The 22,549-nt window shown below is 45.3% G+C and overlaps 3 protein-coding genes across 12 annotated transcripts in view; 2 read left to right on the forward strand and 1 right to left on the reverse strand.

Moving 5' to 3' along the window:
• Positions 1–10,011, forward strand: part of LOC135552078 (cleavage and polyadenylation specificity factor subunit 1) — a 30,254-nt gene extending 20,243 nt beyond the window's left edge. For both annotated transcript variants that reach the window (XM_064983466.1, XM_064983465.1), the window contains exons 17-35: positions 1,440–1,676; positions 1,890–2,031; positions 2,187–2,365; positions 2,538–2,680; positions 2,850–3,042; positions 3,328–3,534; positions 3,662–3,751; positions 3,894–4,049; positions 5,526–5,886; positions 6,011–6,095; positions 6,240–6,381; positions 6,592–6,744; positions 6,986–7,162; positions 8,359–8,425; positions 8,519–8,566; positions 8,760–8,915; positions 9,129–9,258; positions 9,439–9,577; positions 9,729–10,011. In XM_064983466.1, coding sequence (XP_064839538.1) covers positions 1,440–1,676; positions 1,890–2,031; positions 2,187–2,365; positions 2,538–2,680; positions 2,850–3,042; positions 3,328–3,534; positions 3,662–3,751; positions 3,894–4,049; positions 5,526–5,886; positions 6,011–6,095; positions 6,240–6,381; positions 6,592–6,744; positions 6,986–7,162; positions 8,359–8,425; positions 8,519–8,566; positions 8,760–8,915; positions 9,129–9,258; positions 9,439–9,577; positions 9,729–9,776 — 2,853 coding nt within the window. In that variant the 3' untranslated portion in view covers positions 9,777–10,011. The remainder of the gene's footprint in view (positions 1–1,439; positions 1,677–1,889; positions 2,032–2,186; positions 2,366–2,537; positions 2,681–2,849; positions 3,043–3,327; positions 3,535–3,661; positions 3,752–3,893; positions 4,050–5,525; positions 5,887–6,010; positions 6,096–6,239; positions 6,382–6,591; positions 6,745–6,985; positions 7,163–8,358; positions 8,426–8,518; positions 8,567–8,759; positions 8,916–9,128; positions 9,259–9,438; positions 9,578–9,728) is intronic.
• A 2,344-nt stretch (positions 10,012–12,355) lies between these two features.
• On the reverse strand, positions 12,356–20,655 carry LOC135552082 (uncharacterized aarF domain-containing protein kinase 5-like). 6 transcript variants are annotated; one of them, XR_010457404.1, is made up of 16 exons: positions 20,592–20,655; positions 18,473–18,552; positions 18,142–18,279; positions 17,961–18,036; positions 17,443–17,643; positions 16,521–16,661; positions 16,255–16,368; positions 15,971–16,102; positions 15,654–15,737; positions 15,486–15,567; positions 15,223–15,301; positions 14,993–15,084; positions 14,608–14,860; positions 14,241–14,357; positions 12,885–12,981; positions 12,689–12,777 (listed from the first exon to the last, which is right to left on the reverse strand). XR_010457404.1 is itself a non-coding variant. In XM_064983475.1 (15 exons), the coding sequence occupies exons 1-15, from the start codon at positions 20,625–20,627 to the stop codon at positions 12,675–12,677; spliced, it is 1,728 nt and encodes a 575-aa protein (XP_064839547.1). In that variant the 5' UTR covers positions 20,628–20,655; the 3' UTR covers positions 12,356–12,674. The 6 variants fall into 6 exon arrangements, 5 of the variants coding, with proteins under 5 accessions (XP_064839547.1, XP_064839549.1, XP_064839548.1 ...); XM_064983475.1 differs by lacking the exon at positions 12,885–12,981 and having other exon boundaries at positions 12,356–12,777; XM_064983477.1 differs by lacking the exons at positions 12,885–12,981; positions 20,592–20,655 and adding an exon at positions 20,101–20,206 and having other exon boundaries at positions 12,356–12,777.
• Positions 20,656–21,130: 475 nt separating this feature from the next.
• Positions 21,131–22,549, forward strand: part of LOC135552081 (RNA polymerase II subunit A C-terminal domain phosphatase-like) — a 124,345-nt gene continuing 122,926 nt past the window's right edge. For 3 of the 4 annotated variants that reach the window (XM_064983470.1, XM_064983472.1, XM_064983473.1), the window contains exons 1-2: positions 21,131–21,213; positions 21,311–21,641. In XM_064983470.1, the coding sequence (XP_064839542.1) occupies positions 21,340–21,641 (302 nt within the window). In that variant the 5' untranslated portion in view covers positions 21,131–21,213; positions 21,311–21,339. Of the gene's footprint in view, positions 21,642–22,549 lie in introns of all 4 variants that reach the window. The other variant, XM_064983471.1, reaches the window with a different exon arrangement.

The following is a 22,549-nucleotide window of genomic DNA, read 5'->3' on the forward strand; positions in this document are numbered from 1 at the left end:
CCTGGTTAGTACTCTACCCTGCCTGGTTAGTACTCTACCCTGCCTGGTTAGTACTCTACCCTGCCTGGTTAGTACTCTACCTGGCCTGGTTAGTACTCTACCCTGCCTGGTTAGTACTCTACCCTGCCTGGTTAGTACTCTACCTGGCCTGGTTAATACTCTACTCGGCCGGCCTGGTTAATACTCTACTCGGCCTGGTTAATACTCTATTCGGTCGGCCTGGTTAATACTTTACTCCGCCTGGTTAGTACTCTACTCGGCCGGCCTGGTTAATACTCTACTCGGCCGGCCTGGTTAATACTCTACTCGGCCGGCCTGGTTAATACTCTACTCGGCCGGCCTGGTTAATACTCTACTCGGTCGGCCTGGTTAATACTCTACTCGGCCGGCCTGGTTAATACTCTACTCGGCCGGCCTGGTTAATACTCTACTCGGCCTGGTTAATACTCTACTCGGCCGGCCTGGTTAGTAGTCTACCCGGCCTGGTTAATACTCTACTCGGCCGGCCTGGTTAATAGTCTACTCGGCCTGGTTAATACTCTATTTGGCCGGCCTGGTTAATACTCTACTCGTCCTGGTTAATACTCTATTTGGCCTGCCTGGTTAATACTCTACTCGGCCTGGTTAATACTCTACTCGGCCGGCCTGGTTAATACTCTACCCGGCCTGGTTAATACTCTACTCGGCCTGGTTAATACTCTACTCTGCTCGGCCTAGTTAATACTCTGCTTGGCCTGGTTAATACTCTACTCGGCCGGCCTGGTTCATACTCTACTCGGCCGGCCTTGTTCACACTCTACTCGGCTGGCCTGGTTAGTACTCTACTCGGCCTGGTTAATACTCTACTCGATCTGGTTAGTACTCTACTCGGCCGGCCTGGTACTCTACTCGGCCTGGTTAATACTCTACTCGGCCGGCCTGGTACTCTACTCGGCCGGCCTGGTACTCTACTCGGCCTGGTTAATACTCTACTCGGCCTGTCTTTTGTGTTTCTGTGCAAGTGCATGCTTCTGGATGCACTGTTCTAAGACCTGTGGTGGCGAGGCCTGTCTACCTCAGGTTCAGTGACGGTGCTACAGAGAATAACCACTCTGGGTTTACCAGGGCTTCTGCCTCAGAGATTAATGGAGCAGCTTATAAACCACTCAGACCCACTTATACATGCATTCTTGGAAAGAACATTGTGAAGACTTATAAATTACTGCACTGATTAATTAAAAAAAATATTTTGAAGAAGAAAAAAAACTATTTTCAGTGTCAGCTTTGAAGTGGATGATTCAGTTGTTCCCTCTGGCCATAGTTCTGTGGTTATTGATGACTGTTTTGTGTGGCCCCTTGCCCTCCCAGAGGAGCATCAGTACCCAGGTGGTCACTTACTCCTAGGGGTCATTGTTCTGTTATTGATAATTGATGATCGTTTTTGTCCTGGCCCCTCCCAGAGAAGCATCCGACCCCAGGTGGTCACCACCTTTGAGCTGCCAGGTTGCCATGACATGTGGACTGTCATCTCCAATGAGGTCAAGGAGAAAGTCAAAGAGAAAGACAAGCCTCCTGCAGCCGAGGGAGAAGGTGAGACCCCTGAGGAGGAAGAAGAGGAGAAGACGGTGCCTGCGCCAGTGGAGGACGATAAGAAAAACCATGGCTTTCTGATTCTCAGCAGAGAGGACTCCACCATGGTACACCCACACCTCCCACCACATCTCTACACAGTACAGTACACACTGCACCCCGAGACACACTCCGCTCTACACAGCAGTCTGACAGGGAGCTTTTTCCTGCCCTGCGGAGCTCCAGCATGTTTAGATTGAGTCTGTCATGTTGATTGAGTTAAGGGTAATGATTGAGGTCTATTGGAGGTAACTGGAACCCCTCCTTGTGTGGTTCTCTAGATCCTGCAGACGGGCCAGGAGATCATGGAGCTGGACACCAGTGGTTTCGCCACCCAGGGGCCCACTGTGTTCGCTGGGAACATCGGAGACAACAAATACATCATCCAGGTCTCCCCCATGGGTATACGGCTACTGGAAGGAGGTAGCGAGATCTGTCCGTCTTTCAATAAAAGAAGAAAATAATCCATGATCCTCTGTGTCCCTACCCGTCACTCATCCTCTCTTTCACTGACTGTCAAGCACTTTGTGACAGCTAAAGGGGCTTTGGAAATACTTTTGATTTGATGTTCCTTCCAGTGACCCAGCTGCACTTCATCCCGGTGGACCTGGGTTCTCCCATAGTGCAGTGCTCCGTAGCAGACCCCTATGTGGTCATCATGACGGCGGACGGAGTGGTCACCATGTTCGTCCTGAAGACCGACTCCTACATGGGCAAGACCCACCGCCTGGCCCTGCAGAAACCACAGATAGCTGCTGTGAGTCACTGATACGACACTACGTAACACAACACATTACACTACAGCCTGGCCCAGTCACGGTCATATCCTGCACTGCACAACTAAGCCAGGCAGTAGTACAACACAACCCGATGGATGAATGAGTGAAAAAAATCTGATTTTCCGACCGGTGACTCTCTCTCCCCTACAGCAACCCCGTGTGATCACGCTGTGTGCGTTCCGTGACGTCAGCGGGATGTTCACCACCGAGAACAAGCAGACCTGTCACACTGAGGATCAAGACAGCATGTTCAAGAGCCAATCGGAGACCGAGACCATTCTACAGGACCTCAGGTAGGATGTTTTTGAATAAAGTACATTGTTTTAAACTGAATAATGAGAGCAATACCAACTTTCCCCATGGACACTTTTTTTTATATGGGGGAGGGGTCTCGTAGTCAGTGAAGGCACTGTCTCACCTCAGTGTTTATCAGTCAACTTCTCTCCCGTGTCTCCTCTTTAGTAACACAGTGGATGATGAGGAGGAGATGTTGTATGGAGACTGTAACCCAGCAGGCATCACCCCCACCAAGGACGAGTCCCACCCCGGCTACCGCCTCTCCTCTGGGGCCCAGGGTGGGGGCTCCGAGGGGAGGTCAGGACGAGCTGAACCTACACACTGGTGCATGATGGTCCGCGAGAACGGCGTCATGGAGGTCAGGATCGATGTCTAGTTTATCGGCATCATATTAACAATAGCCGTATCAATACACATTGTATTGTAATCATTTAGTTTACATAATTTACACATTTGGTAAGATGTTAACTGTGGTAAAATACAACATTTATACTATGGTGCTGTTTAGAGGTTGGATATAAACCTGGGAACTTTAGTCTTCACAGGAACTCAGTGGCCATAGTAATGAGTGACACCACAACCGACAGGTGAACTTTTTCTACACAGTAGAGCTATAGTAAAACAACTTCCTCCTGTTCTCTAGATCTACCAGCTACCTGACTGGAGACTGGTGTTCCTGGTCAAGAACTTCCCTGTTGGCCAGAGAGTGTTGGTTGACAGCTCCGCCGGCCAATCAGCAGCCCAGGGGGAGGGGAAAAAGGAGGAAGTGACACGGCAGGGAGAGATCCCATTGGTCAAAGAGGTGGCCCTGGTGTCGCTCGGCAACAACCACTGCAGACCCTACCTGCTGGTGAGTTTTCAGTACCGTTATTAAAGTGGAATGACAACGCCAGAATGTGTAGCAGTGGTGCTTCATTGATTCAATTTTGGGAAATTGCTTTAGATATATCTGGCTCTATGTTCTGTTTCTTTCCCAGGTCCATGTTGAACAGGAGCTTCTGATCTATGAAGCATTCCCATATGACCAGCAGCAGGCTCAGAGCAACCTGAAGGTCCGCTTCAAGAAGGTAAGAAGAGCAAGGCCATTGGACAAGCCAAGTCAACAACTTTTAGGACTACGCTTAATCTGTGTCTGGGGAAACGAGTCCTAAAACTCCCATTCAACACTGAGGATTTATGTCTTCGAACTGTTCCCCTGTCTCGTCTCAGATGCCCCACAACATCAACTTCCGGGAGAAGAAGTCGAAGGTGAAGAAAGACAAGAAGGCGGAGGGTCAGGCTGGTCTCAGCGAGGAGGGGCCAACGGTGGTCAAAGGTCGCGTGGCCAGGTTCAGATACTTTGAGGATATCTCAGGCTACTCTGGGGTAAGAGGTTATTTTCCTACAAGACTATATATACAAGGTGCATTCGGAAAGTATTCAGACTCCTTCCCTTTTCCCACATTTTGTTGCGTTACAGCCTTATTCTGAAATGAATTAAATGAAATGTTTTCCTCATAAATCTACACACACTACCTAATAATAAAGCAAAAACAGGTTTTTGGAAATGTTTGCAAATGTATAAAAAATTTAAAACAGATGCCTTATTTACGTAAGTATTCAGATCCCTTGCTATGAGATTTCAAATTGAGCTCCCCTGCATCCTGTTTCCATTTCTACAACTTGATTGGAGTTCACCTGTGGAAAATTCAGTTGGACATGATTTGGAAAGGCACCCACCTGTCTATATAAGGTTGACAGTGCATGTCAGAGCAAAAACCAATCCATGAAGTTGAAGGAATTGTCCGTAGAGCTCCAAGACAGGATTGTGTCGAGGCACAGATCTGAGGAAGGGTACCAAAAACAATATGCAGCATTGAAGGTCCCCAAGAACACAGTGGCTTCCATCATTCTTAAATGGACAAAGTTTGGAACCACCAAGACTCTTCCTAGAGCTGGCCGCCCAGCTAAACTGAGCTATCGGGGGAGAAGAGCCTTGGTCAGGGAGGTGAACAAGAACCCGATGGTCACTCTGACAGAGCTCCAGAGTTCCTCTGTGGAGATGGGAGAACTTTCCAGATGTTTTTCAGCAGCATGGACTGGGAGACTAGTCAGGATCGTGGCAAAGATGAACGGAGCAAAGTACAGAGAGATCCTTGATGAAAACCTGGTCCAGAGCACTTAGGACGTCAGACTGGGGCGAAGGTTCACCTTCCAACAGGACAATGACCCTAAGCACACAGCCAAGACAACACAGGAGTGGCTTAAGGACAAGTCTCAATGTCCTTGAGTGGCTCAGCCAGAGCCCTGACTTGAACCCGATCGTACATCTCTGGAGAAACCTGAAAATAGCTGTGCAGGGACGCTCCTCATCCAACTTGATAGCGCTTGAGAGGATCTGCAGAGAAGAATGGAAGAAACTTCCAAAATACAGGTGTGCCAAGCATGTAGCGTCATACCCAAGAAGACTTTAGGCTGTGATCTCTGCCAAAGGTGCTTCAACAAAGTACTGAGGTTCTGAATACTTATGTAAATGTGATATTTGATGTTCTTATTTTTAATAATTTTGCAAAAATGTTTAAACCTGTTTTTTTCCTTTTCATTATGGGGTATTGTGTGTAGATTGATTGGGGTGGGAGGCTATTTAATCAACTTTAGAATAAGGCTGTAACATAACAACAAAAAAGTTGAGGGTTTTGAATACTTTCCGAAAGCACTGTACATCATGGGTAACAAGGGGTACACTTGTAGATTCTCAGGTTCCCTGCAAGATAAATCTTGGAGAGGTACTGCTGTGCACGCAGACTTCATATCTACTGTAGTTCTGTGTGTTCTCATGTCGTTTTCTGGTTTGTGTGTCAGGTGTTCATCTGTGGCCCCTCCCCTCACTGGATGCTGGTAACATCACGGGGGGCGATGAGGCTCCACCCCATGACGATTGACGGACCAATCGAGTCCTTCTCCCCCTTCCACAACATCAACTGCCCTAAAGGTTTCCTCTACTTCAACAAGCAGGGCGAGCTGAGGATCAGTGTTCTACCCACGTACCTGTCGTATGACGCCCCCTGGCCAGTCAGGAAGATTCCTCTGAGGTGCACGGTTCACTATGTGTCCTACCATGTGGAGTCCAAGGTGTATGCAGTGTGCACCAGTGTGAAGGACCCCTGCACTCGCATCCCCAGAATGACCGGAGAGGAGAAGGAGTTTGAGACCATAGACAGAGGTGGGACCAGTATATGCATTAGTCTGTCTCCATGACGTGCGCTTCACGTTCTCATTGGTTTATTTCTCTGTTCCTTCATTCATTCTTCCACCATTAAAATTCCTTGGTGCTGTGTTCTCCTCAGACGAACGCTACATTCCTCCTCAGCAGGAGAATTTCTCCATTCAGCTCATATCTCCTGTCAGCTGGGAGGCCATCCCTAACACACGGTAACAACTGTAGCTACTGCAGCTATCTGGAGCATAGCCTCTAACATGAGGCATATTCATTATAGATCTGATGTATATTTATATTGAAGCATCTACACCACACTAGTTGGGTCTGACCTCCCTCCCCTATGTGATATTGGTCAGGATTGACCTGGAGGAGTGGGAACATGTGACTTGTATGAAGACTGTGGCGTTGAGGAGTCAGGAGACCGTGTCTGGGCTGAAGGGATACGTAGCTGCCGGGACTTGTCTCATGCAGGGGGAGGAGGTCACCTGTAGGGGCCGGGTGAGTCATCAACACTTCTGTGACTACTGACTAGAGCCAGGAATACCTTTTTTAGGCCCAAGTTCTATGCTCTAAGTTCTAGTCTAGAGCAGGGGTCCAGAGTTTCTCCTAGTTGGGTCAGGAAACTCAGGACCGACAGACAGATGATGCCTTTTGAAATCATGATGTTGATTTTAGTGTGGACTTATTTCTCTCTACTGTTGTGTCCAGATCCTGATCCTGGATGTGATTGAGGTGGTCCCGGAACCGGGTCAGCCCCTGACGAAGAACAAATTCAAGGTTCTGTATGAGAAGGAGCAGAAGGGACCGGTCACAGCTCTGTGTCACTGCAGTGGATACTTGGTCTCTGCCATCGGACAGAAGGTGACAGACTCACCTCTGATTATACCACTACAGATGTCTTAGTCTAGAAGCATTTTCCCACCCACCTCTCAATATAATTCTGTTCCGATTTACATTGTTTTCATTGTGTGGCCAACATGTTGCAGTTGAATATATTATTGAATTAGCCATTTATTATGAGTATGTCAACCATCTCTCCTGTATCCCTGAAACACAGTCCTGGTTGTGCTCACCGTGTCTGTCTATCCCTCTCTCCGTCTAGATCTTTCTGTGGAGTCTGAAGGACAACGACCTGACAGGCATGGCCTTCATCGACACCCAGCTCTATATCCACCAGATGTTTAGCATCAAGAACTTTATCCTGGCAGCTGACGTCATGAAGAGCATCTCTCTGCTCAGATACCAGCCTGAGAGTAAGACGTTGTCGCTAATTAGCAGGGTAAGACGGCAAGGCTACAGAACTACTTTTTGTAGTAACGCAGGGAAACTGTCAACTTCAAAGTACTGTGTTCAAGTAACACGTGATTTAGTCTCTTCTGATTTGTCATTCCCTGAGGGGTTTTGTTCCATGTTAGTTTGTTGTTTATGGATTTAACTGTACCTCCCAGATGAGTGTTTCTGTTCATGAATGAAAGTACTATGGGTTTTTCCCCCCTGTGTTCCCCTGTTGGATCCCAGGGTGTCTTGTGTTGAGTTTATCTTCTAGAGAACAGTGCTGTGCTGGAGGGGATGTTTAAATGATCAGGCTCATTCATGTTCGATCTTCATGTCAGTGTTTAGAGTCTCGTCTCTTCTCTTAATGCAGTGTTCCCCAATCAACATTTAGTTTCCCCCCCCAAAAAACAGCTCTATTGAAGACCGAAATATTACTCAGCACCCCCCCCCCCTCAGACGATCCCGCAGGTGAAGAAGCCAGATGTGGAGGTCATGAGCTGGTCTGCGGTTGTGAGACCGGTTGGATGTACTGCCAAATTCTTTAAAATGACATTGGAGGCAGTTTATGGTAGAGAAATGAACATACAATTATCTGGCAACAGCTCTGGTGGACGCTCCCTCAAAATTTGAGACATTTGCGGCGTTGTGACACAACTGTACATTTTAGCATTGTCTTTTTTTTCCCAGCACAATGATCATGCTGTTTAATCAGCTTCTTGTTATGCCACACCTGTCAGGTGGCTGGATTATGGAAAAGGGTAAATGCTCACTAACGGGGATGTCAAGAAATTTGTACACAGAATTTGAGAGAAATAAGCTTTTTGTGTGAATGGAACATTTCTGGGTCTTTTATTTCAGCTTATGAAAAATGGGACCAACACATTTTACATGTTGCATTTTATATTTTAGTTCAGTGTGTTTGTATATAATTGTAGTTCCTGTACATAAGACTGTAAAATCACCAGGAAATGAGGTCAGTTTTATTTTGGGAGATGCATTCCCACATGTAAATGGAGAGGCACATGTGATTGTATTCCAACGTAATCAAGGTTTCAAATTGTGTTATTGTCATACTATATCTGTTTGGGATTCTAGCGGTCAATTTGTAGTGTACAACTTATGTTCTGGCCACCCAACCTTCCAAAATTGCAATTGGGGAGCCCTGTCTTAATGGTTTTGTTTCGGTGTTTGGTTCCCCAGGACGCCAAGCCTCTGGAGGTCTACAGCGTAGAGTTTATGGTGGATAACAACCAGCTGGGATTCCTGGGTAAGGTTATAACTTTGGTAGCTAATCAGGAGAACGCTGTACCAGGCTAGAGCCTCGTCCTCTCAAAGTGAACCTGTTTTCTCTACGTTTCAGTGTCAGACCGAGACCAGAATCTGTCGGTGTACATGTATCTGCCTGAAGGTGAGTTATAACGTAAACATTGGTAATACTTCTACAAACATGGAGAATATTGAATACTCAAGCTAACCACAAATGTTGTAATGCTTATCCCACAAACACCCGAATATCAAATAAAGACAGAGGTCATGTGTGATGACAACTGCAGTTCCACCGTGTCATGATCACTGAAGTGTTACTTTGCGCCCTGCTGAAGCTAAGGAGAGTTTCGGGGGGATGCGTCTGCTGAGGAGGGCAGACTTCAACGTGGGAGCTCATGTCAACGCCTTCTGGAGGATGCCCTGTCGAGGGGCACTGGACACAGCCACCAAAAAGACCCTGGCCTGGGACAACAAGCACATCACATGGTTTGGTAGGACACAACTTTGACTTGGTCATTTGTATCGACAGATGCAGGGTAGGAGTAGGGAATGTGAATAAAGAGCTGTCTGATATCGTCCTTCAGTGTATGTGATCAAATTCTCCTCTTGGTATGTTGCTCTCAGAAGGATCAACATGGTGTTAGTAGCTAATAAGAGGATTTCCAGGCGCTTCAGCAGTAACTAATCCTCTTCCCTCCCTCCAGCAACTCTAGATGGAGGCCTCGGGCTGCTGCTGCCCATGCAGGAGAAGACCTACCGCAGATTGCTGATGTTGCAAAACGCTCTTACCACAATGCTGCCACACCACGCAGGATTAAACCCCAAGGCATTCAGGTAACTTGCCACACAAGGTCACTGAACTTTTTTTGGTTGGGTTATCAGTATTTCCCCATAAAATCTTAAGTTGGCAACACTTAAATACGTTTTAGGCTTTGAGGCAACATTAAGTGGCTTTTCAGAAATTTGACACTTTTGGGTAAAGACTAATGCCAGTTTTTGATCTCGTTCCACCAGGATGTTGCATGCTGACCGGCGGCAGCTCCAGAACGCGGTGCGGAACATTCTGGATGGAGAGCTACTCAACAAATACCTGTACCTCAGCACCATGGAGCGTAGTGAGTTGGCCAAGAAGATTGGCACCACCTCTGATATAGTGAGTATTATTAGTCCCTTTGGCCTCGTTCTCTGACAAAACTAGCTATGCACGCCAATGCAGCGAAATCCAATCTATAGTCCATATCAACTTGGAGCAAATAGCTTTTAGTTGAGATATTTGAATAAAGTATCCCTCTTGTCCATTTTAGGTCTTGGATGATCTTCTTGAAGTTGACAGGGTGACTGCTCATTTCTGAGAGCAGCATCCTTGACCACGCCCCCTCAGCATGTGAGACCCAGGGTCTTCCCCCATTTTTTTATATTAAATGAAAAGGAGGCTTTTTGGTATCTATTTTCTCTATGGAAACGTAAGCTTGTGTTTAGTCAATTTTGTTCAGTCATAAAGGTGTTTAATCATGTTTCTTAGAATATTTTTTCAACAAAATATGATAAATTCTGAATTGTATGGGTCTTTATAAAATGTTATAACCATCTCGGTCTTTTAGGCTCAATAATTTGAGATCCGCACATGTAACTCACAAATCTGTCATGGACATCATTTACACAGGTGCCAAAGAAATCCAGAGGGGGGGGGGGGGGGTACTTTGACAAACTCTTACCTTTTTATATTTATTCAGTTTGTTTTTGGAGTTTTGCAGCATTTTATACATTAGATTGAGCACTGCACCATTTCCTTGAAATGATGAACATTAATGACTATCACTGCAGGTATGTAGTTTAGTCATCTAAGAATCTATATGTGCTATTATCCGGGTAATGCAACATAAGGTTAACCCGCCCTGCTGTGTTCCGGTCAAATTGGACCTATTTACAAGTTCTCTCTGTCTTAAGGTTCCATGACTTTGTCCACACAAAATACGAGTTTTTACATCTGTGGTGTTACCGGTCAGAAATGAATGGGTAAAACATGGAGTTCAGGCACATGCCCATTCAGATGGACACACTTCCTCTGCCAGACCCCCACATGCATGTGTGTTTGAGCACTTGGCTTCCACACCTGTTGGTGTTCTCATAATCGCAACATTGTTTCAATATATATACCTTTTCTCGCAGTTCTGGTATATGATGCTTTTGAGGCCTTCCGCACACATTGTGGCAGCACAATGACCAAACTACACTGCTCAAAAAAAGAGAGAACACTTAAAACACAATAACTCCAAGTCAATCACACTTCTATGAAATCAAACTGTCCACTTTGGAAGCAACACTGATTGACAATACATTTCACATGCTGTTGTGCAAATGGAATCGACAACCGGTGGAAATTATAGGCAATTAGCAAGACACCCCCAATAAAGGAGTGGTTCTGCAGGTGGTGACCACAGACCACTTCTCAGTTCTTATGCTTCCTGGCTGATGTTTTGGTCACTTTTGAATGGTGGTAGTGCTTTCACTCTAGTGGTAGCATGAGACGGAGTCTACAACCCACACAAGTGGCTCAGGTAGTGCAGCTCATCCAGGATGGAACATCAATGCGAGCTGTGGCAAGAAGGTTTGCTGTGTCTGTCAGCGTAGTGTCCAGAGCATGGAGGCAGGCCAGTACATCAGGAGACGTGGAGGAGGCCGTAGGAGGGCAACAACCCAGCAGCAGGACCGCTACCTCCACCTTTGTGCAAGGAGGAGCAGGAGGAGCACTGCCAGAGCCCTGCAAAATGACCTCCAGCAGGCCACAAATGTGCATGTCTGCTCAAACGGTCAGAAACAGACTCCATGAGGGTGGTACGAGGGCCCGACGTCCACAGGTGGGGGTTGTGCTTACAGCCCAACACCGTGCAGGACGTTTGGCATTTGCCAGAGAACACAAAGATTGGCAAATTCGCCACTGGTGCCCTGTGCTCTTCACAGATGAAAGCAGGTTCACACTGAGCACGTGACAGTCTGGAGACGCCGTGGAGAACATCCTCCAGCATGACCGGTTTGGCGGTGGGTCAGTCATGGTGTGGGGTGGCATTTCTTTGGGGGTCCGCACAGCCCTCCATGTGCTCGCCAGAGGTAGCCTGACTGCCATTAGGTACCGAGATGAGATCCTCAGACCCCATGCTGGTGAGGTTGGCCCTGGGTTCCTCCTAATGCAAGACAATGCTAGACCTCACGTGGCTGGAGTGTGTCAGCAGTTACTGCAAGAGGAAGGCATTGATGCTATGGACTGGCCCGCCCGTTCCCCAGACCTGAATCCAATTTAGCACATCTGGGACATCATGTCTCGCTCCATTCACCAATGCCACGTTGCACCACAGACTGTCCAGGAGTTGGCGGATGCTTTAGTCCAGGTCTGGGAAGAGATCCCTCAGGAGACCATCCGCCACCTCAGGAGCATGCCCAGGCTTTGTAGTGAGGTCATTCACATTCAACTATGTAAAGAAAAAAGTATTTAATAAGAATATTTCATTCATTCAGATCTAGGATGTGTTATTTTAGTGTTCCCTTTATTTTTTTGAGCAGTGTATATACTGAGGCTTTTGATCATGACACTGGTGAGGAGAGTCCTTGTTAAACAGCACCGTTTCATCCAAGTATGTTATAATCCAGACATGCTTTTTTTTTTTTTACTCAAATGAATTCAGTTCAATGAGGCCTACAAGCCATAAATGGAAGTTCAACTTCTTAGATCTTTTCATGGATTTATAATGGGGTGGTCATTTTGGACCGGGAACACTAACATGAAACACACAACAGGAGGGTTGAAAGGCCTGAATGTGCTCAGTGCCTAAACGGGCTATTAATAAGACAGTCAATGAAGGCACAATCTTGACTGGTCACAGCAGGAATCACATACTGCCATCAAATTCAACCCCAGTGAAAGAAAGGTCAAATATTAAATGGCTCTGTGTTTAATAAAATAGTGTTAATGTCATGTCAGTTCACATACTCATTGGCAGCACTGAGACAGTGCTCCTCAATGAAATGACTGCTGGTGAGTCAAGTCCTTGGCTTGGAGCTGTGTTTACTGCGTTTTCTGTCCTGACTGATTCTACATCATAAAATCTGTAGATGTGGGAAATGCATAGCACCATTTTGGAAGCACATCTATCCATTTGACAACTATCATGTCCTGTCAAACGGGTTGCATTTCTTGAGCTTGAAACAGGAGTCACTAGTATCAGGTATGCAGCTGAGGTATGGGTTGTCGGCCTCTACTTCAGGTATTGGTAAACTTCCTCGTCCAGCGATATGAGGTTGAAGTAAGACAACAAAGACAGCAGGGATCTTGTCAGACTCATCATCGCCATCTCAGACCTGGGAAGATACAATGATTGAAGTTAATGGAAAGAAATGTAGGCAATTTTGTAGGAACTAAAAATGCCAAATTATGTATTTTGGGGAATGTTTGTAGCAACACCTACCCAGCCGGGTCTACTGCTATACACTGGCCAGTTTATTTAGGTACACCACCCCTTTCTCAGAAATGGTTAGCGCCTACAGACAGTCATGTGGCCATGGCTTGGTATATAATGCAGACAGACAAGCATCCAGTTACTGTTTGAACATTAGAATTGACAAAACAAGTGACTTATGCGACTGAGCGAGGTTTCATCGTTGGTTCCAGTATCTTCCGAAACGGTCGGCCTCCTGGGCTTCGCACACAAGACAGTTCCCAACAGATGGGCCACAAAACGGGCAAATAATGGCACAACAGTGGTGTGCAGAACGGCATCTTGTAACACACAAATGGTTGGTTCTTGTAAAGGATGGGCTATTGCAGCAGACTCCCACACCGGGGTTGATGCCTATCAGCTAAAACAAGCGGTGGCTGCAGTGGGCACGCGATCACCAACACTGGACAATTACCTGGTCTGACGAATCCCTGTTGTGTTACGCTACCAGCAGTAAGCAGCATGACTCAATAACCTCATCATGCCTGGTGTTAACGGTACAGGCTGTTAGTGGTGGTGTAGGGAATGTTAAGTCCCTTGATACCAATTATGAAACGGTTCCATACCCCAAAGAATACATGGTGATCTGGAGGCAGGTACGGTGGGAGGGTCAGACCTGGTACTAGATCGGTGTACCAAAAACTGGCCACTAGCTAGATTTCCATCAAATTGGCAACAGAGTTTCGTGCAAGTATTCAATAATCCGCATAAAGAAAATGCGTTTTACTACCGGTGGTGTTTCCAAACTCACTTGTTGCCGATACCTTTTCAGTACGTGATTTATTGCACAAAGTACTTTTTCCACTTCAGTTTTCATGTACCGAATAAATAAAAATCTCAAGTTCAATGTGTTTCCATCGCGTTGTCACAAATGTTGTTTAAATAGCAAATGTTCTTACACTGGTCTTGACACTAGAGCTCATAGTGGTTAGGCTAGTCTACATGAGATTTATGGATAAGTGCGAGAATTTTTGCATTCGTCAAACGGCAGTCAAGCATCGATCATGTCACCAGAAAAGGACCCTCGATATCTACCCACCCTGTGATGGTCATAAATTATTTAATCTGTAGCCTAATAAACGTCATGCTTTCCCCGAGTCGTAGTGGGCAGACCACACACACATATTCGCATAAAGGTGTTTAAGGTGACCCCACCACTTCGAACGAACAAATTACCTTTCGGCATTTATAGAATTGCATCGAAGCGTCCAATTCCCATCACAGCTGTCGTAATTTGTTATTTTTTATACTGTATGACTTTAATTGCCTAAAACTGTGGATGGAAACGTGGTTACTGAGGGTATAGTGTTGAGGATAATTCGTTACCTCAGGGCACACTCGAACTTGAGGCTCTCCCAGGTGGCCCGCACCCATCGCAACACCCTGAACCTTGGAAGGACACCCGGCCTCTCTGCCTGGAGCCGCCCCCAACATTGCACAGCGCTGGAGACAGGACAACAGGTTAGTAAGCATCTACAACTGCTGCTATGTGAAACACTTGTCTGTTCACCTCTTAGTCATGACACAGTATCTGTCGACCAGAGCCCCCAGCCTGATGTTGCTGCTACTAACCTCTTAGCCATGACACAGTATCTGTCCACCGGAGCCCCCAGTGTGATGCTGCTAATAACCTCTTAGCCATGACACAGTATCGGTCTACAGGTGCTCCCAGTGTGATGCTGCTGCTACTAACCTCTTAGCCATGACACAGTATCGGTCTACAGGTGCTCCCAGTGTGATGTTGATGCTGCGGACAGTGTTGATGTTCCTGAAAACCAGCAGCATGGGGCGTGGCATGGACTTGAGCACAACCATGATGTTGTCAAAGTGATTGACAGCCATGTCCCTCATATAGGTTGTCTCTTCACGACTCAGGATGTTGGACAGGCCCAATTCCCGCATGTTGATTGGCCGTTGCAGCAGCATCTCAGAGAAGATGAAGTAATCTGATAGGATATTGTAAGCAGGTCTTTGTTGTGAGACTGGATTTGTTCAAGGCATATGACTTCAGTTTAAATGAAGGAACCAGCTTGAAATAAAATCACTTTATTAAGCCTAAATGACAGTGGTCCTCTCACCTTTGACCCCCAGGCTGTTGGAGTACCGCTTCATGGCAGCATCGTCTCTCAGGACTATGGACCTCCACAGTTTACACAGCGCTACCCTGTCACTACAGAGTCAAAGGTTAGAGTTGATAGTAAAACATACAAGTTGTACCATTAAAACATGCAGGATCTAAAATGTATCCACACTACTGTGAGTTGAGTTGGAGAAAAGTGTCTGCTGAATGGCATATTATGACCCTTACATTTCACTGAGGTATTCATATAGGCCGTGATCCAACAGTACCAGCTCTGCCTTCTTGTCTGGACCTCTTCTCACAAGCACTGTGACATGGTACAGATAACATGCATTCAAGGTCATCAAGTCATTTTAAGCAAATATTGTTGTACTGTAGTTATTTATTATCAACGTGACCCATTTCTCGAAAAAAACGTCTCATAAACTGCCCTGGTGCAAGTTACACCAATAAATGAGCATGTTAAGAGTTCAGTAGAAACTGAACCCTACCATTGCCAGGGTGAGGGTCAGCGTGGATGAAGCCAGTGTAAAATATCTGCTCTGCAAACGTACGGATCAGCTTGTCAGCAGTCTGAAAAGCCAGAGAAAACGGTTTATACATTCATCGGAGTACTAATGATAATAGACAAAGGCTTTTGTGTCACGGTAGGCACTTACATCTCTCAAGCTAAGTCCTTGTCTTTTGATTTCTTCCAAATTGTTGATTTTGCAGCCTTCACAGAACTCTGCAGTCAACACTCTCTAAAGGAAAAATATTTTGTTTATTACAGTACAATAATACAAAAGTGGTCAAAAAAGGTATCAAAGGCTGTGTTTAGACAGGCAGCCCAATACTGATATTTTTTTGTACTAATTGGTCTTTTGACCAATCAGATCAGAAAAATGAGCTGATGTGATTGGTCAAAAGAGAAAAAAATTGGGCTGCCTGAATGCAGCCATCGTGATTTACAGCAGTGACTAGTTCCGTCTCTCACCTTGCTGGTTTGGTCCCAGTACACCTTTGGCACGACGACAAATTTGAAGTGTTTCAGTTCCTCTGCACATCTCTCAGAGTTCCTGGCCTCATTCTCAAAGTCCAGCTCCTGAGCTAATGTCCCCTTCAAGTCCTAAAATCGTCAGAGAATGCCAGCATTAGGTTAGTTTAGGGGACCATGTCTAGGGCTGTCTCTAATCATGCTCTGCGGGTATTATCCGATAAATGTCCTATAAAATAAAATACAGTTTTTGACCAAGTTGGCAGACAAGTTTGAGCCCTTACCTTGAGGACCCATCTGAAGCCGAAGCTGGGGTGCATGAACTTTATAACGTCCAGTAGGATCTCCAGAGTCCTGATGTCACCGTCGAACCGATCCCTGAGGTCTATGTACTGCACCTGGAGAAGAGAGTTGTTACTATTCAGAATCAGGAGAGATACACCTAGCCTGGTTTAACCAGGTGAGGTGACCCCTATTTAATAGTGTAAATCAAGCACAGTATACTTTTAATTCTGTGGCTGAATGTGTAGTATAGTTAACCTGAACCCACTTTGACAGCTACAGGAGTCCCGTCCTGCAGCTCTGCCTTGTGGACCTGGGCCAGACTGGCTGCTGCTATGGGCTCATACTCAAACTTCTTAAACATCTTGTCTGGAGTCGTGTTGAAGTCCTCTATGAACAGAGCATCTACCTGGTAGAACAAACCAGGCAATTTAATCGAAGAATGTTCCTCAACACTTTTCATTATAAAATGGCTTGTTCTAGCCTCGCATTATGAATGGTGAAGAGGCATTTGAAAGCTGTGACAAAACTACAAGCATGGCTTTATCACTTTCACTACAGCCTCTTGTATCGTATTGCTTCATCAAACTATTTGTCACATGCACTGAATACAACAGGTGCATACCTTACTGTGAAATGCTTACTTACAAGCCCTTAACCAACCGTGCAGTTCAAGAAAGAGTTAAGTCAAAAATAATAAGTAACAAAGAGGCTATATACAGGGGGTACCAGTACAGAGTAAATGTGAGGGGATACAGGTTAGTCAGTCATTTGTACATGTAGGTAGGGGTGAAGTGACTATGCATAGATAATAAACAGTGAGTAGTAGTGTAAAAAAAACAAATGGAGGGGTGTCAATGTAAATTGTACGGGTGGCCATTTGATTAATTGTTCAGCAGTCTTATGGCTTGAGTGGTCGAAGCTGTTAAAGAGCCTTTTAGACTTGGCGCTCCGGTACTGCTTGCCGTGTGGTAGCAGAGAGAACACAGTCTATGACTTGGGTGACTGGAGTCTGACAATTATTGGGGCTTTCCTCTGACACCGCAGAGTATATAGGTCCTGGATGGCAGGAAGCTTGGTCCCAGTGATGTACTGGGCTGTAAGCACTACCCTCTGTAGCACCTTACGGTCAGATGCCGAGCATGAACTGTTCTTCAATGTTTGACAAGACAAAGTACTGCAGGTCTCACCTCCTTGCATCTCCTGTTGAGAGCCTTATCCTCCAGGACCTGCAGTGTCTTGACGTACTCAGGAGGCAGCAGGTGGTTGAAAGCACACAGGCCCTGTCCCAGTTTAACGTATATCCCCCCGTTCTGCACCGCTCCCTCCACCATGCCATCTGCTGCCCTCTGATGGCACAATGACATCCCTGCCACAAACGATGGGCTGCTCTGGCAAAACAGGGAGGGGAAGATGACGTGAGTGTCCTGACTGAACTACTGAGATCGTTGCAGACTCACGCCACTGTTTAGCAGACATACACAGATAGACCTGTCACAATTCATAATGGTCCCGTTGCCCTGCTCAGACGTTGCATGCGTCAACCAATGGTTTCGTGCCTCGTCTTAGACTGTGCCGTCAGGCACCAGATTGCTATAACATATGTGGTTAGCTGATACGTAAAATACCTATCTAGCCACTGTAATATCTGGAATGCTTCAGCGATGCCTGGGCAGAGGAACGCACCCAATATTTCTGTCAAACTTACCTTGTCCAAACCACGTAACATCACATTGGAGGTCCACCAATAATCTACTGAGATATAGAGTCCTACATATATAGACCTGTAGAGACAGACATGGATTGAGTGTAACTCCAAAAGGAAATTATTCAAAACATTTGATCACATACAAAAAGGATGGTGATATTATTGTTATGATGGGACCCACCTACAGAAGCGACCGACTCCCTTCACCAAGATCTTCATCTTCCGTCTCTCTCTAGGTTCCGCAAGGGCGTACTGGACTCCCACCACCACGGGAACACCCAAAAACATCTTCCAGAACAACCCTAGACTCTTCCTTGGCCTGACGGAAAGAAATGTGCAGCACAGTGTTGCTGAAATGCTCATGTCTTCACCAATCTTGCAGTTGCTTTCTAGAAGGTTAGTATTTAAGTAACAGCATGTATAGTTCGGTGTCCTGTCCAGGGGTGTACTTGTACATCAAGCTGACTCGCACTATAGAAACAGGAGATGGGCCATTCTAGTTAGTTCAGTACCTTTGTGAGCTGAAGGACCTGTACAGTTGTAGCTGTGGACGGGGACATCTTCCCAGCAGGGCCAAATGACACAACCGTAACTACAGAAAGACAAAAACACCACCACAATCAGTGTCACTTTGAAGCATCAACTTTAAACTAATCCACTGTTTTTGCCAGTTACAGTAGACTTGCTGAGAAAGACCTTCATCCCTAGAAAACTAGAGAAAAACAAAAAATCTTCATGTTACGAGGTTAAGTTGAACAACATGTAGACTGGTAGTGTGGACTGCATCAAGGTCACTCTCCATAGGCTAGAACACGCTGTTGTTCTTAACGGTCTCTCACAGGACAAACTGTTTCCAGACTAATAGATTTATAAATAGAGGCTCTATGTCAGGGCCCTGACCACATGCACACACACACCAGGGCCGGTCCTGACCGTTCTGCCACCCTAGGCGAGACAAAAAAAAATTGCAGACGACCCTTTTTTCCGCTATGATCAGCTCGTAAAAAATGTACGGATACAAACTTGAAACCACTGATCATGACCATTTAGCCCACAGGATGAAACTCCTGGACAGCAGTTGTGAGTAGCCTGAGTGTCCATTTTACTTTGACCTGTTTCAGATATGTTAACATGTCAGCACATTTAAAAAAAAAATTTGATCAGGCCCCATTTAGGTTAGGCTATTTGATCAGAGAAACCTGCATGATGTTAAGTTTCTCATTACATTGTCATACATTTTTTCCTAAACCCTGTAGGCTACATTAAAGGCCACACTCTTTCTACCATATGCTATATCTGCTCCATGATTTGTGTTACATTATGTTTTTTAAAGGAATGTCAGTGGAGTGCTTCTCCTCTCCAACAAGCACCCTGGAGAGGCACACTGGGAATGGACAAGATACATATTTTGCATCCCTGACTTTGACAAAGTGGGCACTTCTTATCACAGGGCGGCATCAGCGCTCACCTAAAAAAAAAAAAAAATCTCATATGCCACTGGTTGAGAGAAATTGACATTGTTTTGGGGCAGAATTATGTGAGGTTTTAGGTCTTGTTGGAGATGCGTCTTGGTCAGTGTAGCTCAGAAAAACCTAGCGCCATAGGCAGCCACCTAATCCTGCCTAATGAGAGAGCCACACACACTTTCCATGGCATTGACCAAAACACGTGACAACTTATAAATAATGGAGGGTAAACCACAATCTCAAAATTAGGGCACATCACACTGTCTTTTAGCGAGATTGTACATCGAGCTCTAATTTTAGTATGGCGGTTATACATTGCATCAGGAGAATTTAACGTTGTGTCCACGCTCATTTCCTGGGAGTCAGAGAGAGTAGTTCATGGAATGAGAACTATTGTTAGTGTGATATGTAAATAAACATGTATACTATGAAGAAAAATATTAACATACAAAGCGCGCACACATACATAGTCATTACTTTTTACATTTAAGCCATACATGCATAAACAGTTAAATGTCGAGTTTGAATTTGCTGAAGCTATATGCGTCTGGCTAGCTAGCAGGCAAGGGCATATAACAAACAGTTCAACTCACTGCTTTGAAGGTCTCCCCTGCCATGTTCAACCTATACTGTGATCTCTTCTCACTAATATGGAGTTAAAACTGTGTAGTCACCATTCTAATGTAACCTGTCACCTCCTGTTTCAGATCATTCTTGATTTCCTGAACTGCTACAAATGATTTGACTGGCAGAAGGTGCACGAAATCGGTCACGTGACAAATGGACGAGATGTGACCGAAGCTTCTCTAGTGAAAAGAATCATGACTTGACTCGATATCCTCTTCGGGTAGCGTCAATGAATCAACCCAAGTCATTGTTTTTTTCATTGAAATCACCAATGTACAGAATAATGCATGTATTTGTATGGGTGAATCAGAAATGGACGTTGTAAATAATGAATTAATGTCGCTAACATAACATGTAACGGAAACGATTCAAGTGTGCGGTCTCTGTACAACCTTGTTTAAAGTCATGTTTACGGTAGTAGAGTATGGTCTGTGGAATTAAAACACTGTTGTTTTAAACGATAACGATAAAATACTACTGACTGCGTCTTGACTTTATCATTTTGAGATTATTAAACAAATATAAAACAGGCACATACATGTGTGATCCTCCTTCCCAGCATCTCAGCCGTCATATCACGGGCATAGCCTGAATAATATGTATTACAGATAACTGTTTACATTAGCATCAATGTGCGAATTACTGGGACCAGGCCTTCATGTGACTTTACATCACTGGTAGCAACTCTACTAGTTGTCACCAGGAGTAGATGCATGATTTATATATTACATCATCTTACATCATATCTGGTAGGGCCCATCGAGGGATGTCCCCAGAGCTTTAAAGGCTTAGAAAACAATGTGTGAGTGGAAAACAAAACAGCATGATGTTGCATCTTCCATTAGATTTTTTTTTTGGGATTTTGTTTACATGATCATCCCAACTTCAACTTCTCTTTGACATGCTGTGTATGACTCTCAAACTGACACATTTATTCAAACACAAATGGAAGCTTGCTGTTCCTTCCATTGATCAACGTATTTAAATTGACGTGGAACTGTGGAACTCAGTGAAAGTAGAAAGGACCTCTGTCATCAGAGCCACCGGAAGCTCTCTGACTGTCGTCGCCGCTTCAGTCTTGTGTTTCCTGTTTACGGGCGGGAAGAGCGAAAGAAGCTAAACTATCGGGTCTGTGCATCGTTGTGTTTCAAACATCAGCGGTACGTTGGTTTTTGTTTCTTAGCTCAGTTTCAATAATTTATGATAAACCGAATTCCCCGCGACTCTGATATATATCTTTGCTTGACCTGTGCCTAGAGTTTAAAGGGATTCGAAGCGCGAAACTGATGGAGGAGCCCGCAGATTCCGGCGGTGGCGGGGCAGCACAGGGCCCCATGGCGCAAGTGGCGGAGATCCGCTGCCCAATAGCAGCGCGTCCAATGCGGCTGCTGGAATGGAAAGTCAAACCCGGTTCCCTCGTCAATGTGGACTCGGTATTGGCGTTATGTGCTCCCATCCCACCGGAGAAGGAGTACGGGTCCCATCCGCCAGAACAGCCCAATCGGCTGTCAGAGAAGAAGCTGAAATCGGACCGAGCTGGAGTGGTGAAAGAGCTATGCTGTCAACTTGGACAAGTCATATCGCCTGGGTGAGTCTGCAAGTTAACTAACGTTAGCTATATAGACTATGTCAGCCATTTCTTATAGTGTGCTGTGTATACTATGTTCGTTAGCTAATGTTGTTACTTATAGACCAGATTCGTAGTAGCATAGCTAATTAGCCTAGCTAATAAATGGTAACGCTAGCTAGCTATGCTAACCCAGTGCGTGTGCTGGAGCGCCGATCTCTACAACAGCTGGATGGATCATGTACATTAACGAGTTCGTTTTGCATGGCCTGGTGGGCCGAGTTTGTTTATTTTAGACCATTCCATTGGTCCGTACGTGAAATCTCCACCCACAAGGGGCACCGGGCCATGCAAAACGAACTGGCCCAATATTGTAGTACTACGCACATGACATCATCCACATGGTATCGAGTCGTCGAGTTTGCACGCTCGAGCACTTGGGGAAGAATAACTAAGAATAATTTGTTCTGCTTGAGTCTCAAACATTTTGGTGTTATGAATTTGTGTAACATAGAAAATGACTCACGTAAAAGTCACCCAGTAAAATACTGCTTGGATAAAAGTTTGGTTTTAAATATACTTACTAAGTATCTAACGTAAAAGTATAAATAATTTCAAATTCCTTATGTTAAGCTAGCATGTGAGTGTGGTGCAAAGAGTTTTTAATGATAGTGTTTCAGTTATTTACCCACCAGTGTTGTGATTTGCTGGGATGTTCGCCTACTGAATTCTCCTGATGGTGGAGCAGCATCTGTTGTCAAACTGGGAAAGCTGTTCTGACTTTGGCTGTGTTATCTAGTGGACATTTGTCATTTCTTGGTTGCTAACATTGTACACTGTTAGCTCACTTTCAGTTTGTAAAACAAATAAGCACTGCATAGTGTCAGGAATCGTTGTACCATCTATGATTCAACATAGGTTTTGGTCCA

This window comes from Oncorhynchus masou, chromosome 13 (genome assembly GCF_036934945.1).
Source record: "Oncorhynchus masou masou isolate Uvic2021 chromosome 13, UVic_Omas_1.1, whole genome shotgun sequence".
NCBI classification, from domain to species: domain Eukaryota; kingdom Metazoa; phylum Chordata; class Actinopteri; order Salmoniformes; family Salmonidae; genus Oncorhynchus; species Oncorhynchus masou.

Coding starts and splice junctions, on each gene's coding strand:
- LOC135552082 (XM_064983475.1), bottom strand. CDS start 20,627: ATGACGGCTGAGATGCTGGGAAGGAGGATCACACAT. Junction 18,553..20,591: donor TGGGAAGGAGGATCACACAT/GTATGTGCCTGT, acceptor GTCTTTCTGTAG/TTACGGTTGTGTCATTTGGC. Junction 14,358..14,607: donor TACTGTGTCATGGCTAAGAG/GTTAGTAGCAGC, acceptor TCCTGTCTCCAG/CGCTGTGCAATGTTGGGGGC.